Genomic DNA, 16,432 nt, shown 5'->3' on the forward strand with positions numbered 1-16,432 from the left:
CTGTTACTACAAATGAACTGAACCTTTATTGAGGCTGCAAAGTGTTTCTGCCCCACAAACATTAATGAGTTACTGAAGTTCGGAACTCCCCCCCCTCCCCCCCCAGGGTGTAACAAGAGACCAGAAGTCATAGAAGTCATGTTCACTAATGGCCTGTTATGTGTAAGAAGTGGGGTCTTAAAGCAGAAGCAACATCCAACTCTAAACTGACCAAACCAAAAGAGGAAAAACAATGAAAAAAAACACTCAATAAGGAGAGCCTTAAGTGAGCAAACAATTTGTCTCGCTTGTCAAAGACACTGAAGCCACAGTGTGTGTAATAAAGTGCAGTCCTCTGTGATCAGAGCCAGGGAGGACTCAGACGCAATGTGGCCTGCTACCGAGGGAGGAAGAGGAGGAGAGTGTGGATTAGGAGCACTTCTTCGGGGAGGGGGGGTGTTGAATGACTTTACAAATCGGTACTGTTCTTAAAAGGAACATGATTAATGTTTTGTGAAAAACCAGAAAAGCATCTGTTCCCAGTTAGGGCGCTGGGAATTAGATTAAAGGAAGCAGACAGACTGAATTGAATCACATAGGCCGTAATTGCTGGGAACAGCTTATACAGAACAAACCGCAAATAACACAGCAATAAAAAAAAAAAAAACCTCAACTTGAAATTCATGGCTTTTGAACTGCTTTCCAATTAAATAGGAGGCAGGGGTATCTGTGTGTCAGTGTGTGTGTGTGTGTGTGTGTGTGTGTGTGTGTGTTGAGAAGGGAAGGAAGAAGTAGTAAAAAAAAAGGAAAGTTGTAAATGTAGTATTAATATTTCCTTTGTTTAATAAGCAAGTTTAAATGGTTACAATTAAGTCACACTTTCTCAGAGAAGTCAGTGGGGAAGCATTACTTGGTGCCACACGGATAGAAGCAGTCTCTGTACAACAGCACATGTTTTTAAAGTCTTTTAAAGTTGAATAAAAATAGAAATCACACAGCACTGGGCCCTAGACGGGATGGACTGGGCAGGCTTACACGTTGATGCTTGTTACATGCTCATGTCAATGATATTGCAAGCAAGCTACTATTCCGTTGCCTATCAGACCTATTTAGATCTCACTCCTTTCTTTTCTTTTTAAATGCATGAAGTCTTAAGGAATGCTTTTCACTGACATTGTTTTCTAAACCCAGCTTGATAACCTTGGAGCACAAGTAGAGCTACACAGCTAGTGACATTCTGTACCGCACACACCTAACCGTAATGCACAATCTGAAGGGAGTGGTAGCTTTGAGCTAGTTCTCTTGTGTTTCCAACCCAAGTACCAACACCTCCCTCTTACTAGCATCCCTAAATACAACAACGGCACAGTGCAAAGAGGACTGTGAAGGGTTACTTCGGAGACATTTAGACCCACGCTGTTAAATCAATGAAAATGGGCCGCCATTTGAGACGCAGGTTTAGCAGGAGGGAGGATGATTGGGGGTGAAGGTGCAAATATGCCAGAGGGAGGGAGGGAGGGTGTGAGGAATTATCCTTCTTTTCCCCTGTTTTGATTAAAGTAAAGCCATGTGGAATCGCTCAGCAATCTCCTATATTTGACAAGCCAGTTCAGTTGTACAACAGGAGGATCAGTCAGTTTAAAGACAGGAACTCAGTACCCTCCTGCAGTAAGCAAGGGGGTTGCCCCACTGACCCTAGGGCGCGCTCTAATGTCACCTTTTTCATTGTGATATTGTGCTGATAATAACTGACCCTTGGAAACCCCTAATAACCATTTCTATGGATTCCAGATGTGTCTGGGGCAGGCAGCTCGAGTTACTGAGACACTAGCATGCCAGCAGTCAGGCACATGTTAACACACTTAAAGAACATTCACAGCCTGATTATTCCAAAGGGCAGAATGCACAATTATCTGAGATTTCAATAAACTTACATTATTAACCTTTTTCGCTGCTATGGTAAATGAAAACATCCAAATTACTTTATAGCAAAATTATATTGCAAGAAAGACGACTTTGTGTTTTTATATATAACAAATTTGTCCTTAAAAATAAAAATGTAATGCAGAGAGTCAGTCACAGGCAGGCACTGTAGCCCAGGTTTGACTTTAGGCATCACATGTTAAAACACAAAAGACATCTACACTTTTTGCTGAAACGTTTGTCTAAAGTTTCATGGTAACGTGATAATAATAAAGCATACCCATGCTGTGAGTTTTATGCGGAAACGTACAGTATTGAACAGAACTTACAAACCTGCGCTCTATGAATAGTATGTAACAAATGTCAAAGTAAACACAGTGTTCTGAAAAGCATTTGATTTATGACCCTATATAGCTTTGAGAAGAATGCTTTCCACCACATTGCCTTGGCGTAGATACTTGACCTCTGAAAGGTACTGGTGTTCCAGCCAAGCAATCTCCAACAACTGCAAACTTCCCCCAGTGTGAAAACACTGTGCAAATACCAGAAGCATTTCTGTCATGCCATTCAATTCTTTATAGAGAAGGCAAACATACACAATGTCCTGCCAAGCCCTGGGGCATAACTAATATACAGGTCTTGGCCTGGACCCTCTCTCCAGAAGAAAAAGATGTTGTTTGCCAAAAGAAAATCAACAGCAGCATCCCAGCACACCGGAGCCCGTCTCAGCTGTGCACTGCAGATCAGCAGCCCAGCACACCGGAGCCCATTCCTGCTGTATGCTGCAGATGAGCTCATGCTACCTAAAACCTAAAGGCCCCAGCAGCTTAAAACCCTGAGAAAAGGATCTGAATTAGTTATAAATGTATCACTGCAAACAATTAGGTTCTAGAGAGCCCTGCCTTCCCTACATCTCCAGACACACAGCCAATCATAGGGAAGAGCTGTTTTCAGTTAAGCCTCTGGTTAGCACATTGGAAGACAGCACCAGATCCAGCTCTCTTCCTCCCCCTTCTGCACACATGTGCGACAGATGTTTTGAGTGTCATACAGTATGCTATTAAGAAATACATACTCGATAACATCACATCAACCACTCTATAAAAGTGATTTTGTCCAAATTAACTTATAACTGATAAATTCTTGAAGGGGGGTGGGTGCAGCTCAGTTCAGTATTATTTGTTTCCAGTTGCAAAATACATGCAAACAGAAGTCTTTCCATCTTATTTGTATGTATGTGCGTGTTTATATAAATACACAAATGCTAATTGCAGTGGCATTGCGGTTATTGCTTCTAGATAACTGATCCAATCACTTACCTTGCACAGCTGTCATGATCAACTGTCTAGCAGTTACAGGATCTCTATTTTGGGCAGTATTGCAGAAATGCCCCATTTAATTTGAACAGATCCACCAATGCAAGATCTCCAGAAGGTGGCACCCATGAGACACTCCAGTGATCAACAACCTTTTAAAATAATCAAACCGGGGTTTCAGATGACCCAAGATGAACCCAACTTCACACAACCGCCACTTGCAAAAGAACAGCTTAGCTTTCATCTTTTCACTGTTCTAACAGGAAAACGAGCTTTGATTTACACTTGGAAAGCATACCTGTTTCAGCATGAACTTATTATCACAGCTTGTTACTGGACACAGGGCAGACTGCAATACTGTATCTGAAACATGAGCAAGCGATACCTGCCTCACAATGACACTGGTTTGGAGTGGCAGGAGGAGAGCCAAGTGCTTTCACAAATTCAACAGGGTGTTCTCTTACAGAAGGTCAAGCTAAGAGAATGAGAATGATGTGAACAGTGCACTAACTTGACATCAACCATGCCGACAGGACAGAAGTCCGGGTGACGCTCGCATGTTAAATTAAAACTCGTAATTGTGCTTCATTAACCGTCTGTGCCTCCTCAATTAAAATCTAATTACCAACCACAAGCCCTCGCCGGGAATGTAAAACTCACATTTCAATTCACTCTGAACTATGCAGCAGTTGGCATTTCATGGTTTTAAAACACTATTAAAAAAATAATAACAACAACACAGTAATTTCAAAGTCTTCCGAGAGGGTCTTTTCCTGGACCCCTTCTTAACAGGGAAGGACAGTTGGCAGTTATCAGTCTTTAAAAACGTGGTCAATTTCCAAAGATGGTCCAACATTCATGATGGCTCTGCAAAGTGAGGAGTAAGATCTAAACTTGGGGCACGCTTGATCACTGGATTGCTTTATGTTCTTATTGCAAATGTTCTTACTTGTGAAGGATAAATGGGTCACACGCACACAGACAGCAAGTGTACACCTGCTTATGATATTACAAAAAGTGTTAGACAATCATTGAAACATTATATAAGGCTTTGTTAATGGTAGGACATTAATTAGCCTCTACGTTAGATACTGTGTACCTACCCATAGTTTAACAACAGTGTAATTACTGACAATTCAGATGGAAGAAGTGTTAAGGTTTTAACTAATCGTTCCTATAGTATGTAATTACAGTGTAAATACAGTAAACTCATTTCAAATACAGCAGTAGAAAAAACACACACACACACAAGAATCTGTTCTTCTAAAATAGGTACTTTTATTAATGCTGGTACAACTAATTATTAAGATGGAAACATTTCAAAACAAAGTGTCTGTACTATAACCATCAGTACCAGTACCACAAGGACTCCTTCTAGAGGTGCGTTTAACTGGTGACAAATACAGACTGGGGGTCTTTTTAAAAAAAACAATAAAATTATTATTATTATTATAATTACTATAAAAACATTTGCCTTTTTATATGAACTGGCTATTAAAACAAGTGTTTGGCTATTCTGTTTTTCTTTGAACATCCTGACAAAGTGTTATTAGATACATATTTCATATTTCACACACAGTAGTTCATGGGGGTAATCTATACCTTATTAAGAACAGTACCAACCTGGAGAAATACACGGGGTGGGGGGTGGGGTCCCCAGGGTCAGTGCCCCACCCTCCCCGACATTAGAAATGTTAACAAGAACAATCATTATCCTATTCCATTCCAGTCCTGCTGAATAATACTCATATAGTGTTTAAATCAAAGTAACAAAGCCATTCTTGAAAAAATATATCTGTAAAAAGGCACAAGGTTAGTCTAGTTAAAAACTCAATTCCTATTTTTACCTGCAAGGCAAAGTCATGGTATTTTAGCTAGCTCCGTTAAATTACAAGGCAACTTGGCCAGCCAAGCCACAACCCTGGGCAGTGGTTTAATCCCAGTAAGGCTAGTGCTTACCCAGTACTGTGTAACAGTATCTGTAGGCATACTAGCCTAACTGGGATGAGAACTGAGCCCTATCACAAACACATCCACCTCAGTACACACTGTGACCTCAATTCAATTGTACTCATCCTTCACATTCTTTTGCTGTTGTAGTTGTGCTGTATTTAAAGTGAAAGATAAATGAAAATGACACTTTAAAACCTCTTTAGGATGTTTACAACCAGACTGGTACGGTTTGATGTATTTAAAAAGTGTGTATATATAACTGTGCTAATGCTTGCTTTATAGATATTATCATAACAAGTAATTGTTGATAATATACCAGGGGAAACAAATAGGCTTGGCAACAAAGTCATGTCTGGAAAATAAGTCAGAAAAAAAAAAAAAAAAAAAATAGAAAAAGAACCTTCCTGACAGACTGACAAGATCCTAAATAAAGACACAGGGACGTGACTCAGTGATGTCACTGCTTGGTTTTGTGAGTGTTAAACAGCATTGCTTGCTATTGCTATGTACAGTACAGTGCTGCCTTACTCTTGGGAGTCAGTTAAAGTAAATATAGCAGTATAACTTACTCCTGTATATAGTAAATTGTAAAACATGAAACAGAACTCGCTATGTCCTTATTCTGCAGGAAATCTAACTAACTGTCTCGGCAATCAGACAATTCAAAACGCTCCACATGTCTTCAATTTGAGAAAAAAAACAGTTTCTGAGTTTACCAACCAGAGAAGCTTATAAAAATATTTGAAATCAGCTTCATTCAAATAATTAAGTAAAACTTGCTGCGATTTAGAGGGAAAAAGGTCAAACTAGGCATCATTTCTTTTTCATTTTTTTCTCAAACCATTAAACAATCCACTGTGGACCTCTGTGTCACAGGCGATGCTTGGTTGCGTATTCTTCGGTTTGCTATGTAGTGCATCGTGAAGTGAGGGATTTAGGTCACAATGGCTGTACGGCACTCAGTGTGGTTCTGTTCCTAGCAAACAAAATCCTGCCTCATCCGAATGATCTGGAGCAAGGCAGCCTGCACATCTTCATCCATGTGCCCCTACAAGCAGAACACAATATAATACAATACAGCACAGCACTCGCACCTCCATCAACAAGCCACACACTGCACTGAACAGAGATCAGACAGAGCAGGAGAGACTGGGCTGCACAAACAGGCTGTCCAATGCTTTGAAGAGCTGCAGTGAATCAGATCTGAAGACAGGGCGCTACACTATCTGGCTGCGCTTATATAGGAACAGACAACATAAAAGGATTCAATTACAAAAACAGATACTAAAATATATGTATAACGATGCAAACTTTGCAAGCTGAAAAGGGCAGGATATCTAGGATACGTGAAAAGGGTAGGCGATTATATATATATATATATATATATATATATATATATATATATATATATATATATATATATATATATATATATATTTTAGACACACACACACACGGCTAAAAAGCCCATATAACCATCAGTTAAAGCCAAATGCCCAAAGCAAATGCCAACGTGTGATTTGCAATGCCATACCCATGTTACATGTAACAATGTTAGTGTGGCATACATAAATACAGATAGACAGGCATCTCCTTGTAGCTCCAAAGATTACGATACTCTATAAGACATGTTAAAAAAATTCTTCACAACTCTAGATATATGGTAAGGACTGCGAGCATTTTCAAGCCAATCAGCCGTGTAATTTGCCTGCCAATGCAGCACTGAACAGCAATTGTTTCCATTGAATGGCAACGATAGCCAGTCATTATCACTGATTCACTGAGAGCCTCTGTACCTGTGCAGCACTGAGGAGGTGCGTTCGATAAACTGAAACCACTTCTATGTGTCGCCTTTCAGCATCCTGTGAGGGGAAAAATAAAGAGAGACACACACATACATGCAATCAATTGTAAAACGCTCATCTGGTCAGAAGAAACAAATACACTTGAAGGTCATTTTGCTAGTACAGGTTCTTGCATTAGCAGCTCTCCACAGTCAGGCTTAGGTAACACAGCTTTGTATTACGCGACAATCCCAGCAGTATCTCTTTTCTACCCTCTCTTTTGTGTTAATGTCATCCAAAAGGTGAAAAGAAGGACCTTGCCTGTACAGAACGAGAATAACGCTTCCTGCACAATTCTCCATTAATAAAATTATCTCTCTCTCGCTCGCTCTCTCTGAGGATACATTTCTCAATTCACTGCACACGTTGAAATATATTTTGTGTGAAATCACTAACGCTTGGCTTTTTGGTTGCATTAGCAGATTGCAAATTGAGTTTGACACGAGTAAGACATAAAAGCACAAGATAAGCGTCCTGATTAGCAACCAAGGGCAGAGAACAGTTTAAAGAAAGATTCATATATTTTATTAACTCTTTCAAAACGCAGGCCTAGGAAGAATAACTTCCCTAAAGAAAGTGAAGTCGTCTATATAGGTGTGCCTATACTAGGGTCTCTTTAAATCATCAATAGCTAAATACATGGACAAGGTGTAGTGCTGACCAATCAAGAGAATAACTAGTTCAAATTAAGTATTAACTGAATTAGTTAATTCTAAGTTTTTACCTCTAAACCTGAGGTGGCATTGTCCTCTAGAGTTGTGACTGGACACCCCTGGTCTAAGGGTTATCTAAGGGTTATCTTGCATTAACAGTTTCCAAATAATCTTTCCTTTTCATCGATATTATATTTTTTTCATTAGAATTCTTTTTCAGCATGCGTTTTAAAACAGGGGGTGTCATTTTACATTGCTGTAGCTTTCAGAGACCAAAAGCACCAGAGCTCACCAGAAGAACACTGATAAATATTCAGCACATGTTCTTTCGATTTGCAGCAAGCGATGATATAGGAAGATTGATTAATGTATTGAAATTATTTTTCCATGTAACCTGACAGAAAACACAACAATTTGCCATGAGTCAGTGTGTCACTTGATATGTGTACTCCAGGGGAGGGGAGGCATCGTGCAGAGATCCCTGTCTGTTTGTACAGACCAGAAGGTCTAATGACAGAGCAGTTTACTGAAGCATCTCCCCTAACAAAATGAACAGAAATCATCATCAAGTGCAAGAACAGATGGTTAATTCAAATATAGAGAAGTGGAAAAAGAATGTAAATACTATTAACACAATTATTCATATCAGTCATCACAATAATAAGAAGACAAACAGATACAGATTAATACATTATAATTTAGTTTTTAGTATTCACACATTTTCCTGCAGGTCTGAAGACCCAAAGGGTAACGAGTTTCAAATGTTTATTTGTATTTATTTCCTATGCTGTTTATTGACGTTAACAATAATTTGAGTGCTTTCTCCAATACTGGATTTGAATAATCTCTCTCTGTATCAGAATCCACCTGGCACTATCTGTGCCAGTGGAATTCTGGCTGCCTGCTCATTCCGAATGCTTCCTGATTCCCAGGAAATCACACTCTCCAACCTGCGCCTGATCGAGTCCCCATACTCACAGCCAGCTGCTGCTGCAGGCTCTTGATCTGGGTTTGGAGGGTCTCCACCTGCTGGTTCTGTCTTTTTGTCGGAGTGTTGCTGGCGTGTGCCAACTTAAGGGCTTGCTTCAACCTCTCCATGTCATTCAGGAGCTCCGTGATCTGAACAGAAAGAAACAAATCAAGTACACTTTGAGTAAACGGGTCACTATGTGCTGTTGTTGCAGGACTTCTGGATAACGGAAGAGGAGGGGGGGGGGCTGTAACATCTTACCAAAAGCTCAAGACTCCCACCTTTTATTATATTGAATATCTTGCAGTCTGAGATACAGCAAAGGAGGCAGGTGCTGCAGCAACTTTGACCTCTATGGTGTTAGTGTTTTATTGGTGGTTAGCACACCTGTTCACTTTTCAGTATTGCTTCCACCAATCAGTTTAGCCTAATGCTGTCTCTTGAACCGCTTGCTAGCAGCACATGTTCTAGAACTCTACAGGACAGCCACCCTCAGGCATCACAGCATCTAAAGAGTTAATGTTAATCCAGGGATCGGAGAACCCCCGCGCTCGCTTTTCCCTCATTTGACATTTATATAACATTTCCCTTGTAGGCGCGTTAGAGACTTGGTACTCCATGTACCAGATGGGATCCCTTTTCATATTCAAAGATTAACTTTGTCCTTGTAACACGTACGTAGGGAAAGACAAGGCTCAGGTCACTTCAACACACTGCAACAGCACTCAGAATGTCCTCTTCCCACTGAAGGATGTCTATGGATTCAGAGTGTGCATGTGGGCATGCGTATCGCTTCCACATGGAAACCCCAGAGGCGCATCCTTCAGAAGGCATGTTAAAAGGAAAACAGGAAAATACAGCATTGCACGAATTAGGTTCATCCTTACCTTCTTATCCTTTGCTGCCATTTGTTCAACAGATTCTTGAATCCTTTTCTGCAGGTCGGCACTCGTGGTCAAGGATTCGTCGTATCTCCCCTTCAGTTCTTTAATCTCTCTCTCAATAGACAGGCTGTTGGCCCGCTGTGTCTCACTCTCGGTTTTTGCAGTCAGTTCCTTGTCCTTGGCACACAAGGTTTCCTCACACAGTTCCTCATACTTTTGTGTCAAACTTGACAAGCGTTCATTGAGGCCAACGACCTCTGCTTCCAGGGCACTCTTTGCCGATTTGTACACCAATATTTCGCCACCTTCCTTCTCTTTGATCTGCTCCAGGGCTCTGTTGGCGCTCTGCAGGTCTCTCTGAAGGGTCACCACCAGCTCCATCTTTTCTGTCATTCTTTCTTCCTCCTTTTTCAGAAAGCTCTTCAGATCTGCAACCTGTCCCTCCAAGTTCTCTTTCATTCGAACGTGTTCTTCCAGCGCTACAGAGCCAGTAATGTGAACATCTAGTTCTTTCTGTAACATCCTCACTTTCTCAGATTCATGTCTGTAAGCCACTTTTGTTTTCTCACAATCATTCTTAAGCTGTTCGATGGTGCCATTCAAAGACTGTTGCATTGTCTTAAACTGCTCCTGCAAAACATACTCTGTTTGCATGCGATGCTGCAGCGCCTGCAACCCTGAGTGGTATTTGGTGTTTTCTTCTTCCAACATTTTCTTCTGAAGAGCAACGTCTTCATGTTTCCGTGCTAGCTCCCCAAGTTCACTGGTAAGCTCTTCTGTTCTTCTTTTGTACGCGTTTTCGATTTCTTGATGTTTCGCGCTAGGAACGTATCCAGTTTCCACACTCTGCTGTACAGAAACAATCTGCACTTTAAGCTTCTCGTTGTCCTGCTTAGAACTGTCTCCCTCCAGCTTGGCTTCCCTCAGCCTCTCCTGCACCTCTGTCAACTGATTCCTCAGATCCTTCAGAGTTGCATCAAAAGCGCGTTGCCTTTCCTCAACGACAGTCATCGGAACAAACTTGGACCGAATTGCTTCCTGTATAGTGTCCAATTCTTTCTTCTGCTCCTCAATTTCTTTATGGAGTCTAAAAGCTTCCTCCTGTGCTTTCTGACAATCAGACTCAGCTGCCATAGCTTTGCTCTGAAGCTCTGATACAGTGCTATTCAGTGCGTTTTTCATTGCTTCATGATCGTTAAGACTAACGTATTCATGGTGTAACTGCTTCTCGAGAACCTGCAACTTTTCTCTCAACGTTATATTTTCATCCTTCACCTTCTTGAATTCTTGCTGGGTATCTCTGTACTGCTTCTCCAGTTTAGAGAGGTCATTGCTAACCTTCTCTAAAGCATTTCCAAGTGAATTTCTGCTCTCTTTGTACAGCTCTTTTGACACAAACTGCGTCTCCATCTTTTGTTTCAGATCAGCATTCTGACAGATTAACTTGTCCATCTCCTTTTCCATTTTGTTGTATTTTTGATCAAGTTCTTCAAGCTCTTGTTTTAGACTCTCTTTCTGGGATGAAAGGCTGGTCACTTCCATCTCAAACTTTTCAGGTGGAACATACTGGGCTTGCAGATGGGTCACATTTTCACATAGAGTGTCTTTTTCCAATTGGAGCCTCTCCATTTCAGCTCGTGCCAGATCGTGCTTTTGTGTCACCTCTGAAAGCTTCCTGTTCAGCTCTTCGGTGGTGCTGCTCAATGATTTCTTCACCTCTTCGTACGACTTTAACGGCACATACTGGGCTTGAATATTTACAGTCAAGTCCTGCAGCTGCTTTTTAAGTAACTGATTCTCCTGCTGGTTCTTTTCTACTTCCTTTATCAACATCTGACTTTTGGCAGTGACATCTGCAAGTTTTTTCTTCAGACCTCCAGCCTGATCTTCGAAGGAGGTCTTCAGTCTGTCATACTCCTCAAGTGTCACACGTCTATCAAGTTCTTTTTGCATCCCCGCAATGTCCTCCAGTGCTCTTTCGTAGTCTTCCCTCAGCTCTGCGATCTGTCCCTCCTTCTCATCCACGGCGTCCGTAAGCAGATTCTTCATGTTGTCAAATTTCTCTCCAGGTACGGTGGAGGCCAGTTTGGCTTCCAGCTCCTTCATCTGTCCTTCGATGTCCACGAGCGCCATTGTCGCTTGCTCCTTCTCCCTCTTCGACTTGCTAAGTTCCTTCTGCACCTTCTCCATGTCTTCCGCTAACCTTTCTTCACTTTTCTTGTACTCCTCCAGTGCTTTCTCGTTCAGCTTCAGGTGGTTCCTCAGCTTCCCCACCTCCGCCGAGGCCCCCTCGTACTTCCCCTTGACGTCTTGCAGCTGTTCCTTCAGATCGTCCACCACCTGGTTGTTCAGGTGGTCCTTCACCGCTAACACATGAGCCTGCAGTTGTTTTACTTTCATCTCTGAATCCACCATTCTCTTCTGTACGTCATTCAGTGCATCTTCCATCTCCCTCACTTGCTTGTCGGAGTCCTGTTTTGTTGTCTCACACTTTTCAGACAAACTTCTGCATTCCTGAATCTTGGCCAAGAGCTCTTTCTGAAGCCTGCCCTGGTCTTCTTTCGCTGCCTCATACCGTTTTCTTAACACTTCCATATCCTTCTTGAGGGCTTCGTTTTCATCCTGAAAGGCTGGGCCTGCCATTGATAACTCCAGTGGTCTGGCAACAGACTGTAACTGTGGGATTACAGACAATAAATAAATAAATATGCACACATAAATACTAGACCCTGACAGCTATCTGGAAATCCTTTGTATCAGAAATGGAAATGACAAGTTTAAATTATAGATAGACAGATAGATAGACAGATAGATAGATATAGATACACACACACACACACACACACACACACTGTCGATTGTTTCCTATAGTACAGGATAAGATGCAAGCTGGTTTCCACCCACTCAATGCCAGAGCCTCCAGTAAGCCCACTCATGGGTACCCACTCTGATCTCATCAACTAATATCACACAGCGCCTTGCAGAAACACAATATTGAATGTGTATATGACAGGGGAGATATTCAAGAGCAGTCTGTTATAAAACAGAAAGGTTATTGTCTTTTGCAACACAATGTTTTTTTTTTTTATTATTAAGCCCATTCCCTGTATCTAGTTTCTCTTCATGATCAGTTACAGTCTTCCCCAGATTACCAGGAATATGACCTATGTAAGAGGATTAACTATCAGCTTCTGAAAACCTCTGCAATGTTTTCTACATCAGTTCCGCACAATTGTACAGCTCCTAAATCTTAACAATTTTGAAGACAGGCTGAGTTAAGCTTTCTTCAGTATGTTCATCCAAGTCTAATGATGCATTAAAAAGAAGAAGAATAAACATTACCTGTGTCACGTCAAAGCTGCGGGACTGTTTTGTAAGCAGGTGATCTTTCCCTAGACGGAGAAATTAAAAATACTGTAGGACAGGAAAACTGCTCCACACTACAATCCTATTTTAGAGGGTTATTCAATTTGAAGCACCACCAATTACTAATTTGCCCCAAGAGCCAACTAGAAATAGAAGTTTAAAACATAGCATTTGCCACAGTTGAAACCCTGCTATTCTTTACACAGCAACATACAGGTCCGAGAAGACAGCCACAAGATAACTTTATAAGAAGCATGCAACAGCTAATTTAATAAACAGCTCTTCAAATGAATTGTCACAATATAGGTATATTTAACCATGTACCTACTTTTAAGCCCACACTGGCCAACGTGATCACCCTGTAAAAACAAAGTAAGACTTTTTTTTATTAAGCAAAAAGATCTTTTAAAAAAAGGGAAACAAGATATGCTTGAGTGTTCTACTTGATCATTGTTCGTATTGTTTAAGCAGATACCTCATAATTCTTTAGCTTGATCTTTAGCGCTTCCACAACCTTCACACTTTCATCCTGCTCCTTGTCTTTTGCTGTTAAAAGGAGTTTTAATTGTTCTCTCTGAAACAAAGAGACAGCTCTTTATGACTATTAAAGAAATAAGGTACGTCAGCAATAGGGAAGCCTCAGCCGGTTCTATAAACACCACATAACAGGTTTGCATCAATTTACAACACTAGATGCACACAGCTACAAGAGAACATTGAATGGGCCTCGATATGAAGCAAGCGTGACACATTTGAAACACTTCATTTCAGAGACTAGTAAACAGTAACGGTTAATATAGACCGACATGTGAAGTCAGGAATCCTTTACAAAAGCCTGTTGTATGCGAAATCCATACCGAGCTGTTCACAGCATACAACCTCACCCACAGCATACAAGCACTGTGCAGAGAAAACATTGATGCGTCCGACGCAGCTAACAGTGACCATGATTTGTCGCTTTTCGAATTGATTGATTGATCAATTAGTAGAATTGCCTGGTTGCACAAAAGCAATGATGTTAAAAACGTACCTCTTTCTGGAGTTCCTCCACTGTTCTCTTCTCCTGGGAAAAAACATAAAACCAATAAAAAAAAAAATTAAAAAGTGAGGTTTGTTGCCTAGCTAAGTGTGAACACAGAGATATATCTTTCTCTGTTTTTCTTTTTGTACAAAGATTTCAAGACTGCACAGTTGTTGACTTTGTATGATGTATTTGTGTAAATGTTGCCAGGATCATTGCTGCAATACTGAATTAGATTACAATCAGAGTTTAGTCAGTTGGAGAGTCAACAGGGCATGTAAAATGTAGCCCTGCTCTTACTGTCCTCGTATTACCTGGTTGAGCTGCTGCTGTAATCCATTAACTTTGTCAAGTAGCACCCTCTGTTCCTGATGAAACTTTCTCAATTTACTCTTCAAGTCTTCATTTTCAACCTCAAGTTCCTAAAAACAGACATGAATGTTAACATGAATAGCTATTATCCTCATCGGTATTAATTATTCTTATTAACTACAAACAAACACTTTTTCACACACATTTAAAAAGAACACAAGAAAAGTTCAAGGAGTTTTATTTATTTCCTAGTCACTTATTTGTAAACTAGTGGAGTTAGAAGGAATGCTGTCAGTCTTTGCTGTATTTCAGCAAATACAAATGTAAATGTTTTATATTTAAAAAACAAATAAAGCACATCTTCTTATAGGTCAAACATCTGGGTAATCATGCATACATACAAGCATGCAAGGTTTTCTATTACTTTGGATTTTGCTACTAACGCTTAACAGAAATAAAATGTACACATCTCACTGTGATCCTCAGCTGAAATCCCACACAGCGGATAAAGACTGCTGGACTTAAAGTAGGGCACTTTTCTATCTTTATAAAAGACACTACAAACATTCACCTGGAACATCTGTCCACTTAGATTTGCTTCAGCCTCTGCATTCACCTGATCCATCATATATGGATTCTCCACACTCTGCACCTGAAGGAATCACTGTGGTCATTATCTTGTTAAAGAACAGTATGTGGGTAAGTGCCTACTGTGCATGCACTGCAAGCAACCAAGTGCTTGCAATTACAAGGCTTTTCCATAGATGGCAGTCAAGTCACTTGGAAACTGCTTCGATTTTAATACCGTGCACAGGAGCTGACCCAGGCATGGGCAGCATGATAAAGCTCACTGCAATTTAATGCAGCTTGCATCTTTCTTGCATTGTTTAGTAACGCAGTCTCAAAAGCTTGTCCAGGTTTGAGAACAGGTTTCATGTTCCCTGACCCAATACAATCAAATATCTACATTTCTTCAATAAAAAATTTAAATGTATATGTATATATATATATATCTCTAACAAGTTAATTTACCGTAATGTACGATTACCCTAAAAGGAAACGAAAAAAAGGTCTTGTTCGAATTTACACTAAAAAGGGAGAGTAAAACAAACAAACATACATGACCAGGGACCACTAACCTTAGTGAATCATACCCCCACCCCCCTTATAATATGACAGCTATGTATGAACAGAGTTGAATATTTGTTTCCAATGCCACACTTAATCTGTTTTTAGCCCTTGGCTGCAACGATTTATCATGAATAAATTAATTTTGGGCACAGAGAACAATGATCACACCCATTACATATTTACTTCAGCCATCAGATGATCCCATTTGAGGGGAAAATTAGCTTCAGGTCTCCAAGAGATTATCCGAGACTCGGAGATTAGGTTATTAAAAACTCGAAGATCAGGTTATTAAAAAAAAAAAAAAAAGAATGAAAAAAAACCCACAGGAAAATAGAAGTTTCAAAATCACTGCCAGTTTAAAGCACGGTGAGCTGTGAGAATAGCGCACAGGCGAGGAGATTACACACTGTTACTGCTGGTGGCATCAGAAATAATGTCAGAATCACAACCCATTCTGACAAGGCAATGTTTCAACCAAGTTTTATCTCTTGCTGGCTGATGAAAATGCACAAACTCTCTTTCCTGCAATCTCCATTACCAGATCGGCGGATTCATTTGCATTTTAATTACCACTGGTTCGGATTCAATTTCAATGCAACTTCCAGATCAGTTTGCAAATTCAGTGTATTTCATTCAAGTCATTTGTTTCCAGGATGCATCTTGTAGTAATTGTATATATTACAACGTTACCTGGTGAAACTGTTGTCCTTTCTTGGTAGCTTCCTTTGCTATAAAAAAAAAAAAAACACAAGTCAGTTTAGCATGTACTGCAGACTCCCAAATACATCACTTTTCATTAAAGACCAGCCTTTATCAACTGCACATCAAAAAAGAAAGCGCTAGGGATATTTAAGTGAAGGTCTTTCTGATAGACACCCCCCTACCACCCCTGTCTTTCTTTTGGAGATTAATGCAGAAATCTGCTATCTTGCAAATAGAGAACACTTGCTTAAGTATGCATTCCAGGACCTGAATGCTACGTCTCAAAGGAGTATGAATACCAACCAATGAAGAGGAGAGATAAAATGTGATATCGTGGTGCACAATGATGAGCTGTTATCAGCCATCTGTTTCCTATCT

At 40.4% G+C, this 16,432-nt stretch overlaps 1 protein-coding gene across 2 annotated transcripts in view; it reads right to left on the reverse strand.

Moving 5' to 3' along the window:
- Positions 1-4,634: 4,634 nt before the first annotated feature.
- Positions 4,635-16,432, reverse strand: part of LOC121294662 (uveal autoantigen with coiled-coil domains and ankyrin repeats-like) — a 37,403-nt gene continuing 25,605 nt past the window's right edge. For both annotated transcript variants that reach the window (XM_041218619.1, XM_041218620.1), the window contains exons 9-19: positions 16,043-16,080; positions 14,793-14,873; positions 14,224-14,331; positions 13,919-13,951; positions 13,364-13,462; positions 13,217-13,247; positions 12,865-12,914; positions 9,526-12,198; positions 8,647-8,787; positions 6,968-7,033; positions 4,635-6,219 (exon numbers count right to left, since the gene is read on the reverse strand). In XM_041218619.1, coding sequence (XP_041074553.1) covers positions 6,148-6,219; positions 6,968-7,033; positions 8,647-8,787; positions 9,526-12,198; positions 12,865-12,914; positions 13,217-13,247; positions 13,364-13,462; positions 13,919-13,951; positions 14,224-14,331; positions 14,793-14,873; positions 16,043-16,080 — 3,392 coding nt within the window. In that variant the 3' untranslated portion in view covers positions 4,635-6,147. The remainder of the gene's footprint in view (positions 6,220-6,967; positions 7,034-8,646; positions 8,788-9,525; positions 12,199-12,864; positions 12,915-13,216; positions 13,248-13,363; positions 13,463-13,918; positions 13,952-14,223; positions 14,332-14,792; positions 14,874-16,042; positions 16,081-16,432) is intronic.

Source organism: Polyodon spathula, chromosome 19 (genome assembly GCF_017654505.1).
Source record: "Polyodon spathula isolate WHYD16114869_AA chromosome 19, ASM1765450v1, whole genome shotgun sequence".
Taxonomy (NCBI): Eukaryota; Metazoa; Chordata; class Actinopteri; order Acipenseriformes; family Polyodontidae; genus Polyodon; species Polyodon spathula.